This window comes from Doryrhamphus excisus, linkage group LG3 (assembly GCF_037039965.1).
Source record: "Doryrhamphus excisus strain RoL-2023G ecotype Guam linkage group LG3, RoL_Dexc_Guam_v1.1, whole genome shotgun sequence".
Classification (NCBI taxonomy): domain Eukaryota; kingdom Metazoa; phylum Chordata; class Actinopteri; order Syngnathiformes; family Syngnathidae; genus Doryrhamphus; species Doryrhamphus excisus.
In genome coordinates this window covers 13934619-13947905 of record NC_136359.1, presented here as the reverse complement: position 1 = coordinate 13947905, position 13287 = coordinate 13934619, and the positions used below count along the sequence as shown (strand labels likewise).

Here is a 13287-nt window from a genome sequence, read left to right as displayed (position 1 = left end):
TTAATTAACCTAATAGTATTAAAAGACACGTAAGACACTCACCAACTGTTGCTCGAGACTTGGATGAGTATTTCCTGATCTTCCCACTGAGCACAGTGTTGTCCCTGAGGGCCGTCTTACAATCTCTCTCTATCAGGAAGGACAATTCACCAGCCAGAGGGCAGAGGTAGGCTGCATTTAGGAAGACCATGATAGTGTGTGGCTCTGCTACTTTTGAAAGCACGTGGACATCCTCTGTGAGGGCCTGAGTGAGGGCTGGGGTCACAGAGTGGAAAGCCATAGTCACTCTGTCAAAGCCTGTTACACCGGGTGGACTGGAGCACATGGTTGAGTGAAGAAGAGCCAGCGTTGCCTGGCTTCTTTGGCCCTTGATAAATAAAGCCAAAAATAATATATTATTGTAAAGTTATTCAGTACACTACCTATTATATTGGCCGATGCTGCTTCACTATTTGAGACTGCACACATACTGGATAATTTTAACCCTGCCAGACTTGTCTATGTCCCTCACTGGAACACACTCACACTACTGCTTCGGCCAGTATAAGTGTGCTATGACTTAAATATAAAACAATGTATGGCATTACTGTGACTTTCAAGACTAGCTAATTTGTAAGGAGTGGTCACATGCACGTGCGTCAGTGACTTAAAATAATCCACATTGTGCGTTCAAAAGCATAATACAACCGAAAAAACTCTGACCTCACAAATCATTTGGTGTTATTTTTTCTGCTGGTCACAGTAACATCGCAGTCAAGATACAGTAGTAGCAGTAGTGTGATCAAATGGTGCAACGATTATGAAGTGCATGCAAATGCACACAACTGTTTTCACCGCTAATACACTAATGATATTGGTGTTGTTTAAACCAACTTGCACTTTGAAACCTTGTTGCGTCTTTGCATTTTGAGGCTCTAAAATGCTGAGCAGTCAAAATGATACTGTACCTGATAATGAGCAAGCACTTCACATTCAGGGTACAGGAAACAGAAATGTTGCAGACATTGGACCCTTTCAGTGATGGACAAGGACAAAACTCCATGACCCTCTGCACCAAGAGTAGACAGCCGCTCCAGTAAGTGGCAGCGGAGATGAAGACGGACATTATCCCATACTTCTTGAATCTTAAAAATGCAAAGAGACAGATATGTATGTACAACTTGTATGCATGTACGTACTATGTATACATTTACATGAACATAATTAAGTTAATTAATATAATTTTTATTTTTATTAAAATACCTCTAATGACGAGTCATCTCTGATTATATCCACCAAGTGCATGGAAGAGGCAGTGAGTTGGTTTGGACAACATGGTGAGGATGAAGAAGGGGTACAAGGGAAGCAGATACCACACTTGGTGGAAAGATTTAGCAATAGCTGTAGCGTCGCCTCTTCTCTTCCATCTTCTTCAGACCTCAGGTAATTTTGCTAAATGTAAAAAAAAAATAGTTCAATAGGTTATCACAAGAGTGAAAAGGGAACAGAAATGTATATTAACTAATTACTGTTACTACTCCTGATGAAACACACTTCAGTTAATGAATGTTTACTTAGTTACACACGAGAATAATAGCATATTTCCCCACTAAGGGATGAATAAAGGCATATCTTATTTTATCTTATCTTATCAGTCAGTCATTTCAATTTTTAAATATAATTACTTTTCAAACAATACTTTATTCTATAAAGAACTACATTACACAATGTGTAAAGTAACTATGAGAAGACTGTATATATGTGATAACCACCATTATTTGCCATGAATTCAATGTAATATGAATGTAATGCAATTAATGTAATATTTGTGGTGTATTACCAAGCAACCGAAGAAGGACATGAGCTCTTGATGCCCTGTGCTGACAGGCCTCATATTGTTAAGCATTTTCACGTTGAACCACTGCAGGCACTCTGATGGACTGGGTGGACCATCTCCACTTTGTGAGTCTCCCATTTTGGCTTGCAGTTCTAGCAGCTGCTGTTCAATACTGACAGACAAGAATAATTTGTGTAACTGGAAAAGGCAAAACGGCATTGATCACATTGAATCCATCCATGATCTAAGGGAAAGACAACATACTCTACCAAACTTCACCGATTAGTGCATAGTTTATACATGATACAGTGTCAATCAATCTTTCTTTATATGCTAAAATGTGTGTGACTGTCACTGGGATAGTCTCCATCAGAAAAACTGTAAAAAAAAAACAAAAAAAAAAAACTTGTAAGCCATGCAAACACATCGACACCATTTTAAATACTGTACACTATAGACTGCAGTCCACATTCGCAGTTGTTCTCCTATTTGGCGATGACAGAGCAGCAATGCAGGTGGATCACAAGCACGATGGAGTCGGCAATTAACCTTGCATGTTTTTGGACTGTAGAAGGAAACCGGAGTCCCCGATGAAAACCCACGCATGCATGGGGAGAACCTGCAAACTCCACACAGAGATGGCAGAGGGTGGAATTGAATCCGGGTCTCCTCGCTGTGAGGTCTGCGCGCTAACCTAACTAATCTAGCTAATCTAACTAGATTTTTACTTAAATTCTTTAAATATCAGTTAATTAAATTATTTATTTGAATACAGATTTTTCATGCACAAACAGCAGCTCTGATATTGGAACAGGGGAACCTCTAAAGTAATCAAAGTTCAAATTACATTAAGTGTTTTATTGTTTTTACATGCAACGTGTTTAATTACTTTTCACACTTACATGATGATTTCAATGTTAAAATGCGATTTCAAAATCGACCATCTACTTCATTAAGGTTTTGTGATGGTAACGGATTATTTCCATTATTCCCTGTAAGAAATATTGCTTCCAAGGCCGACCACTGTCCTGGAATAAATTGTTTGTGATGTTATTTTTTGCATATATTTTTCTTTTATATGCTGAATAATTAACACTAAAAGTCTAATAAATACAAATATATTGCGAAGAACATAAATCTCCTTTACGTACGTATGTGTGTAAGTGTGCATCACATGGTACAGGCTCATTTCCCCGTCAGAGTGTTCGTCCCCCAACTGCGGGTCTATAAAGTGCCTCCTGCCTGCTCCTGGGCCATTAACACATCCAGATGTCTTACAATGGCAACACATTAAATAAGTGTTCAATCTGACACAATTTAATTTCAGCAGGGGAAAATCGCAAGGGGATAAAATGTTATAGACTGGTCCAAACGTCTGTGCTCTAGAATCAACACTGCCATTTTAACTACCTCTACCTCGCAAACTCTCTAAGTCATCTTCAAAGCAGCCTCCCGGTCACAAATTAGTCATGGTAAGATGTTTGCAGGGGCCACATTGCACCAGCAATGTGCCAACCACCCGAATAAGTAAATTCATTATCAAAAATTATCAAAAAAAAAGAATAAATTACTTTTATTTGCTAGATTCTAAATAGAATTGTGCGTATGAGGGAATGGAAATAAAATGCACTGGTTGCATGCATCTATTATAAGCATCAGGGAATAAGAAATTCGCACTTGAGGAGAAAATAAATAAAATTAATTGAATATATTTCCGTCACATTCCATGTTGTGCAGAGACATAAGAACAGAAGCTTATGTATGTTTATAGTTCTGGTTCTGGGCTCCACACCAGGGCTTCAAACAGACAGCAGGTTTCAAATGGGCCTCCATCTGTACCACACTTTTTCACTCACTGTCTGAAGTTCATTAAAAGCACAACATGTCAATGAAGTGCAGTTCAGATGTAAGTTTTACAACTGAATTGAGGTCATTTTTAACTGCCGGACTTGCACATTGCTCGTCTGGGACCCAGGGAGTAGTTAATGGGGAAAATTAATCTTAGACTATTATTAAATTATCTTTGTCATTGTACAAGGTATGGTACAATGAGAGTAATACATGTGTTGTTTTGTAGAGAAAACAGTTAACGTTAAAAACATGTATATTACTGTAGGTTAAACTGGGGAGAATGTGAGTCCGAATGGCTGTTTGTCTTCATGTGTCTTGTGATTGACTGGTGACCAATCCAGGGTGTACCCTGCCTCTTGCCCAAAAATTAGCTGGAATAGGCTCCAGCTCACCAAGCGATATAAAACATTGATGGATGGACAGCTCTACCGATAAGCTTTGCCACCACAACAGTACCATTGTCATCCAGCCAACCTGTCATCCAAATAGGTTCATCCATTGATGCACCTCGCTCTGAAAATGTTTCTTTTGGACAAGCTTTTCAAGCTTTGGCTCTACAATCTCAACTCCCCCAAAAAAACTTCACTTTTCTTATTTCATCTGCACCTTTCAATTAAATCTCCTAACAGCCTTGTGCTGTGAGTTATCTAGTCAACGTGGATGGTCTGTGTCAGGAAGTCCCTCTGGCTCTACACAATGTTGCGACCTTTGGCCTGCCTATGTGAAAGCTACCTGCAGCCTAATCAACTTGGTGGGATTAGCTTTCGTCTTTCCGCTGGCAGAGGCTCAGACAGCAAGTGAAGTCGCATCAAAGGGATGTGAAAAAAGGATGGGATGAAAACAAAGGAATTGTAGTAAATACAACTATTCTACTGTTCCGGTACAATGGCAAAGAGGCAACAGTTGAATGCAATAAAAGGTCATGTGTGGAAGAGGAAACTGGATTCTAAAGGTCCTATGACAAACACGTCACACTAGTGCAGAGCCTCCTACTCGTGCTACTTGGGAGGAATCTAATTGTTTTCTACATAGTCCTAACTAGACAGTTAACCCCCTCTTCCTTCAGCACCACCGCAATAGAAAGGCAGCAACCGGAGGTCTTTTATTAGATATGATGGCACATTTCACAGTTGCCTGACTTACAGAAACCCAATCCTACGATTAGTCAGCGCTTTGACGTTATCTTAAGTTCCTTGTCAGAATTAATTTAGTGTGGGTGGGCTGCTGTGGGGTTGTCGCGCTCCGCTCTGTCTCACCACCGCTTGCCGACAAGAGGTGGGAGGGGGTGGGTGGAGGCAATGGGGCAATCTGAAGATCCTTTTCAAATAAGCTCCAACTCTAGTCACTGCCAAACGAACTAAATATCTCCTGTATCAAAGAGCCCCATTCTGCATTGGGAATAGAAACGACTGAGGTTGAATGAACACGCTGAAAATGGATCTCAGCCTGCCCTGGCCTGTGGCCCACTTAGTGCCCTCACCTCTCAGCCTCTGTGGACACCAGAGAAGTGAAAAGACCAAGCTCCTGAACACGACACGGAAATCCTCAGCTTGCACATAAATGCAAAATACTGATTATCAGTACTTTCAAACGCATCTACGTAATTTGAGAGTATTGCAATTCAAGACTGGCAGGCGACCAGGCAGGGTCACTTATTGTGGCAGCTTTCTCCTGGCCTGTGCTGACACTTCATTAGAGGTCTGTCCCTGGTGGACGACGCACAGCCATGAGCTACCCGAGCCCAGACTGCGCCTCTGTCCCATCTGATGAAAACTAATGGATTACAGCATTTCAATTTGAGGAAGCAGCTCTGTTGTCAGCATATCTTAATCTCCTTCAATTAGGGAGCAGCTCTTAGGCAGATTTCAGATATTTGAGAACTTAGAGAGCGAGAGCGAAAGAGAGACACAATCGCTAGTAATCAGTTTGGAGTCCTTCACATAAGCAAGGTAGCTCTGTTTCCCCTTTCTCTCATCAATCCTCCCATCTCCTACTTCTGTAATTCATTCCAACCAATTAGATGGTGTTGGATGTGTGTGTGCACCCCACCCCAGTTGAAGTCAGTTGTTCGCCTATGTCAACGGGTCCAGAGTGAAGCAGTCTGGCGGGACGCAATGTCGTTCGTTGCAGCCTAACACAGATGCTGACCAGTGGACCCCTATAGTGAACCAAGGATTGCCTTATTTTTAGCCCCATTCTCCATTATCTTGATGATTTGTTCTCATAATGGTTATCCCTCTCCCATCTGCAGGAACACAAAATAACCCTTTAATGCTTAGAAAGCAGAAAAATGGCCCGGACTTCAGTAATAAGCCTTGAATTACCTACCCAAGGGTTTTCGTTTCAAGATGTGGAATCTTCAATTATTATGTTCCCATTTAGAAGGAGGAAGGAAGGAAAGAAGGAAAGAAGGAAAGAAAGGAGAAAGAGAAAAAGAGAAAGAAAGAAAGAAAGAAGGAAAGAAGGAAAGAAGGAAAGAAGGAAAGAAGGAAAGAAGGAAAGAAGGAAAGAAGGAAAGAAGGAAAGAAGGAAAGAAGGAAAGAAGGAAAGAAAGGAAAAAGAGAAAAAGAAAAAGAGAAAGAAAGAAGGAAAGAAGGAAAGAAGGAAAGAAGGAAAGAAGGAAAGAAGGAAAGAAGGAAAGAAGGAAAGAAAGAAAGAAAGAAGGAAAGAAAGAAAGAAAGAAGGAAAGAAAGGAAAAAGAGAAAAGGAAAGAAGGAAAGAAGGAAAGAAGGAAAGAAGGAAAGAAGGAAAGAAAGGAAAAAGAGAAAAAGAGAAAAAGAGAAAGAAAGAAGGAAAGAAGGAAAGAAGGAAAGAAGGAAAGAAGGAAAGAAGGAAAGAAAGGAAAAAGAGAAAAAGAGAAAAAGAGAAAGAAAGAAAGAAAGAAGGAAAGATGGAAAGAAAGAAAGAAAGAAAGAAAGAAAGAAAGAAAGAAAGAAGGAAAGAAGGAAAAAGGGAAAGAAGGAAAGAAAGGAAAAAGAGAAAAGGAAAGAAGGAAAGAAGGAAAGAAGGAAAGAAGGAAAGAAAGGAAAAAGAGAAAAAGGAAAAAGAGAAAGAAAGAAGGAAAGAAGGAAAGAAGGAAAGATGGAAAGAAGGAAAGAAGGAAAGAAGGAAAGAAGGAAAGAAGGAAAGAAGGAAAGAAAGAAAGAAAGAAAGAAACAAAGACAGAAACAAAGACAGAAACAAAGAAAGAACGAAATTGTGGTGGTAAGGGACGGGAAGACAGAGGGAGATATATAGTGAGACTGAAGAGACAGGAAGAGTTCCAGATACTAGAGAGCCTTTGTTCACTTGCTACATTTAGCCTTCATCATCTCCCCTCAAAAAACAAACACCACGAAATATAGATTTCTCATATTCATTTAAAAAAATGTTTGTGCAATCAATAACTGACATATTCCAGCACTGAATATATCTTCAGCTTCTAACACCCAATTCAAGTCTATTGTAACTGTTGTCACCCCACAGTAATTAATTTGAGTAACCATTGAGTTACAGCAGTTTGTAAAATAAGAACATAATACGATCAAGGTTTTTGTTTGATGTACATCATCTCACAAAAGTGACTACATCCCTATATATCTTATCAGAGGACAATACAATAGAAATACAACTTACATATAATTTGGACTAGTCAGTGAGCAGCTTGTATATCAGTTTGAGTCTCATGTCCTCTGAAAATGACTCCATACAACGATTATTGTATGAATAGCTGGCAACACAAATTAAGTACACTTCATGAGAACATGTCCAAGTGTCAGTATCAATAAAAAATAGATGATGCAATGTCACCAGACATTGCGTGTGAATTCGGAAAAGCTAAGGCAAAAATGAAACGCTTTGAAAATGTGCTAAACTTAAAATTGTAAATGAACACAGGATCCGTTCGGAAGCCAAGGCTGGACTGAAATGCTCTGGCCAGTGAAATAGATGCACACACTCCACACAGATAAATATTTTCTCCATCCATCTAGTGAATAGCTGTTTAGATGTGTCCTTATTATGAGCATGTCAATAGAATAGTGTCATTCTGTCAGATAAAACCATTGTAGTGTTAAATAGCATTGTATTGAGCTCCCAGTGTGATATTTGCAGTCTTGTATGTGAGAGACAATAACATATTTCTTTACAAAAGATGCAACAGTCACAGTTTTGTTCTTCAGGACAAACATGCTTTCCTTAGCACCATATTGATGTCTTTTATAAAGACGCTCCTAGGACGTATACCAAATAGTTTTGTCATAGAAAAGTATATGTTCACTGACTGCTCAGTGCAATAATAAGAATAAGTCAACAATAATGATACAAGAACTGAATTTACACCACAGGGCTGTATGCTTTGCTTTTTCATGTCCTCCTAAAAAAATAGAAATGTGCAATTTCTTAAATTTTATTATATTATCACACTCAAACAATGTACACAGTAACACACATGTGCACTTGTACATATAAACACAGTGCCATCATAAGCCCTTTTTTATTTTTCTTGTTACTTTATGCATTTTCCACTTTTATTGTATTTTTGTTCGTACATATAAATGCGGTCCACAAATAGCCTATGGGCCGCAATTTGGATGTCTCTGATTGAGTCCATGCTGTGTGTCTGTGGTACATTCAGACAGGGTATTGCATTGTACACTGCACCAGAAAGCAAGATGTATACAGTGAAGTCTCAGTGCTAAGTCACTCACTTTTCACTCGTCCCTCGTACCTAAAACACATCAACCTTTATCTTTTATGAAATTATTAATTATTTTAGCTTCCATGACTGACCTGTTGGCATTGAGTTTGAGTTTCTCTTCTGTGTCTTTGGTAAGCTGCTCAAAGTCCAGCTGACTGAAAAGACCAGGCACCACCAGATCAACAAACGCATGGTCCTCAGGAAAATCTTCTGGCCACTCCATAATTCTCTACAGGGATGAGGATCTGAAGGAAGACAACACATCATCAGAAATATGTTCAGGCACCGACATAGTAACACAGTCAGTTGTGAGGTCTGTCAGGATTAAATCAACTACTGTATATAGACTGACGGGACCAGAGAGTAAGGTACGTATCATCGTGGCTGTCTGTCACACATTCGTTCAAATGTTTGCAATCATTTCAAATGTCCTTAAACAAGAGATTAATTAGGGCCTCCAAAATCAATTGCACCTGAGACAAATGGAAGGTTATCACAAAAGCAGTTTCTGATCTCACAAAATAATTTGCAATGAATGACCCCTGAATAGAACACATTGACTCTAACCACTTCCACGGGAAAAATAGGCCCACCAAAAATAATGAGATGCTCTTCAGTTGAATCTTTAAATAAACCAGACAACTCCTTATGTCTGTGCCAGGGCTGAAGGACCACCAACACCTCTCCCTCATCCCTGCGGTGCTTAACGTTCCTCCTAAAAAGCCAATCCCCCACCTGCGCAGCATGGCTGGGTCTCACATCAACATTGTCATCAAGCAGAGTCAAGTGGAAGGTAATGGAGAGTGTCTGTGTCAATTTGGCTTTCTCACACTCCGCTTGGCGCTCGGTCCGTCGTCGTGTGCTCTGATTTTAATAATCCCTGTCAAACGGCGAGGAGCTCGCCGTACTGAGCGCCGCTTCCTTGCTGCTGCGCACACTCGATGCCACTCTCCCTGACAGGGCAGACAGGAAGCTCAACATTCATTTAGCCTGCACAAAGGGAGGCCTGTCCAACTGGACAAATATTATTTCCCCCCACACTGACAGCCCCACCAGTTAAGCTTGTCCTTTATTATTTCGCTTTCTCCTCTTCCCTCATCATCATGCACTATAGTCTGAGAAGATGTCTAGAAGCAGCTATTGCTTAAAGAGAAAATGCGCATACTGTGTATGAGAAAACTCAGTACTGAGAAACCAATGGACTGTGGACTCCATTCCCCCCCCCCCCCCCAAATCTATGGGTAAAAGTAGGCCCGCCATGGTGTGGACCTGGACCTTGGAGCGAATGCCTAGGGTTTGAATCTCCATTAGTAAGCACCATAGGTATTCGTCAGAAAGAGCATCCGGAATTTAAAAGGCCCAAGCCAAAAATCAGCATGCTGTGGTGACTTCGTAATCAGGGAAAAGCCGAAAGAATAAAAACAAACAATCTATGGGTAAAAGTATTAAGACATTTGTGAGGTCAGAGGTCACATATGTTGGAATTGAGTAAGTGCCAGCTCGTTCACAATCTCTGTTGTAAAGGTGTTGATGGGAAGTTCTTCTATATCAAACTCAAATTTCTCCTAAATGCAAGGATAGAACAGCTCAAAAAGTTGTGGTAAGATGAATAATTAAGATTCAAGGGGAAGTAATTGCTCACTCATACAAATGATCAGGTATACTAATTACTTGACCTGGCCACAGGTGTATAAAATCAAGCACCAAGGCATGCAGACTGTTCCGAAAAACATTTGTGAAAGAATTGGCCGCTCTCAGGAGCTCAGTGAATCTCATTGTGGGACAGTCATAGGATGCCAAGCTGTGCAACAAATGCAGTCATGAAATTTACTTGCTCTAAATATTCCACAGTCAACTGTCTTTAATGTAAGAAAATGGAAGAGTTTGGGAACAGCAACTCAAAGTGGTAGGCCATGCAAAGAGGTTGCAGACTTCCTGCACAGTCAACTGCTATTGAGCTCATCATTGGGCCTTCAAATTACCCCCCCCCCCCCATATTTATTTATAATTCATTCATTTTCTACCGCTTATCCTCACGAGGGTCGCAGGGGGTGCTGGAGCCTATCCCAGCTGTCTTCGGGCGAGAGGCGGGTTACACTCTGGACTAGTCGCCAGGCCAATCACAGGGCACATATAGACAAACAACCATTCACACTCACATTCATTTCATACCTATGGACAATTTGGAGTCGACAATTAACCTAGTATGTTTTTGGAATCTGGGAGGAAACTGGAGTACCCGGAGAAAACCCACGCATGCACGGGGAGAACATGCAAACTCCACACAGAGATGGCCAAAGATGGGATTTGATTCGGGTTACCTAGCTGTGAGGTCTGTGCGCTAACCACTCCATCGCCGTGCAGCCCTTAATGTATTAATAATAATTTATAATTTATAAATAATGTATTATTATTTATTGCCAATAGACAATGCATAGTAGTAAAAAAAAGCCAAACTTCCGATAGAGCACTTGCACTGGACCATAAATTATGCAAGTGTACCTAATGAAGTGCCCTGGTAGTGTGAAGACAGCTCACAGGGTCTCATTAATTAGTACAGCACATGGAAACATCCAAGCTTCATCTTTGTGTCATTAGCTCTTTTACAAAGCAGATGTTGGAGGTGCCCCAGTGTGTCTCCACAGTGCTGCTACTGGGACAGCTGGAGCAGACACTTGTCTGCCTGAGACATCAACGCAACAGCTATTAGAGTACAGAAAAACACACACACACAAGCATCATCATCATCACCATCATCATCATCCCATCTCTCTTGCTGCTGCCGGTCTGTGACAGCCATGCTAACACGTAGGCCCCATTTGCAGGAACAAGTTCGTACTGAAATATTTAGCAGCACATCCCCCAGGCTGCCACTTTAAAGCCACTTAGAGCCTGTCGAGCAAAAGTCAACATTATCTTAAAAGGTGTTCTAACAGTGATGTAAAGGCAACATTTTATTAAATAAGTGCATATTTGAATATCATAACACTCCTTGCAGCTGCATGCCATTGGGAGGGGTGAATGGTTTCACTGTCTGTTTCAGCCACAAAGAGTGTCCAGTGATATGATAATGAATGACTTCTTAAAACATGCTGTAAAATCATCATGGTTCCCAACTCAGGACTTCCCAATACCCTCATTGTGTGGCCAACATGCTAACCACTTGTCCACCATCTATAATCCAGCGTTATAGACATTACATAAAATATAGGACAAGTAACAGTGGTGTACAATAGGGAAGGGTTGTGCGTTTTCAGGAGATATAGCCATCCATCCATTTTCTATAGCGCTTATCCTCATTACAGTCACAGGGGTATGCTGGAGACTATCCCAGTTGACTTCGGGACAATTTGGAGTTGCCAATTAACCTAGCATGTTTTTGGAATGTGGGAGGAAACCCAGAGAAAACCCACACACACACCGGGATGACATGCAAACTCCACACTGAGATGCCCAAGTGGAGAGCCGACCCGAAAAGCACAAGGCTCATCTCAATGGCTGTGCTGCTTATCTTCCAATAGTGCCTTGATATCATCCCGTAGAATCTTGTTATATTGTCTTCTAAGACAACCTTAACAGTCCATTTGTGATCAATTGAATACCCAGACAACCTTGATATCATTGCATAATGCAAATTATTGCATAATTTTCTTCCATTGGGTTTTAACCTCCTTAGAACAGCAAGCACGGCAGCATTATCATTTTGTAATACCTTGACACACAGTGCCTTGGTATTCTTGCTCAGCGCACTATATTCCTCCTTACAGTTCATGACTCATTGAAGGAGTCCCATGAGAATTCCCAAGAGGGTGTTAGGAAAAGCAAGGCAAGGCTAGGCAACTGCGTTGAACTTCAGCAGTTAGGTTGTTAGTTTGGCTTGCTAGTAGCTCTCAGCACTTGTAACTATTTTATTTCAAGGAATCTGTACCTCTAGCCTATCCGTGTTAAAATTGAGGATGTCAGTAAGCTGTTTTGATCTTGATCTGGGTGATACTCTTTCATTGACACTCATGTATTTCATCTTTCTACGATCTTCCTCTCTTTTCCAGCTCAATCCTCCACCTGTCCAGGTTTTCCTCCATGCACTCTCTTTTTGCACTGTATATATCATTAACCCACACTATAAAATCATTAAATTCTAAAAGCTGTGGCCTAATGTTTTGGTTTGAGTTGGTATTCTGACTGACGATTAATATGATTCAGCTTTACAACAACAATTCTGTTATTTGGGCACAAATAAGATTAATGCTAGGATTTAACATTTTAAAACACATTCTGTATTGTACGGAGAGACCTTGTCTGACAGCTCATTGGATGTTTAAAAAGTATATCGTTTATTTCACATGTTGTATTGTTTACTTAGGTAAGTTAAACATTGCAGAGCTTACCTGTAAAAACCTTCTTTATGATCTCCTCTCGATAGAGTCTACATCAGTTGCAAGATGGCAAACACAAATCTGATTGATTTGCAGTCAAGCTAGTGCAAATTTTTTTCGGTCCAGACTTGCATTTGTGTCAATTACGGTAAACGAGAAAATTCTACATCGTAACACCTAACGTTAATACCGTTACCTGATTTTGTTGGAGCAGTAACATTTAATATTACAGTGTAAAATCTCGGCTTCGAGCACTAGATTTAAAAAGAAATAATAACGTCTGTTCATTACGAGTTTTCTCGGTAGATATTGGTTTTTCAAATGTGTAGAAAAAAATATTATCCCCGTGAATCACCGTGTTGCATAGCATCCAGCCGTTTTTGTTATTTTCGGAAACTTAAGTGTCCGTGACAACAACCCGGAAGTAGTTCTATGAAAACTTCCGGGTAATGGACTCGCTCAATTTATCCAGTAAAAGGGGGGCAAATAATTTGAAGTGAATTTGAAATTAGTGGTTGTACGTATTATTCCGTTGAGTAGCGTTTGTTTGCTGAAATATAAGAAAT

At 40.3% G+C, this 13287-nt stretch overlaps 1 protein-coding gene across 3 annotated transcripts in view; it reads right to left on the bottom strand.

Annotated features, from left to right (window-relative positions):
- Positions 1-13128, bottom strand: part of kiaa0825 (KIAA0825 ortholog) — a 106781-nt gene extending 93653 nt beyond the window's left edge. For all 3 annotated transcript variants that reach the window (XM_058071915.2, XM_058071918.2, XM_058071919.2), the window contains exons 1-6: positions 12734-13128; positions 8438-8590; positions 1820-1988; positions 1243-1431; positions 948-1124; positions 43-367 (exon numbers count right to left, since the gene is read on the bottom strand). In XM_058071915.2, the coding sequence (XP_057927898.2) occupies positions 43-367; positions 948-1124; positions 1243-1431; positions 1820-1988; positions 8438-8568 (991 nt within the window). In that variant the 5' untranslated portion in view covers positions 8569-8590; positions 12734-13128. The remainder of the gene's footprint in view (positions 1-42; positions 368-947; positions 1125-1242; positions 1432-1819; positions 1989-8437; positions 8591-12733) is intronic.
- Between the last annotated feature and the right edge of the window lie 159 nt (positions 13129-13287).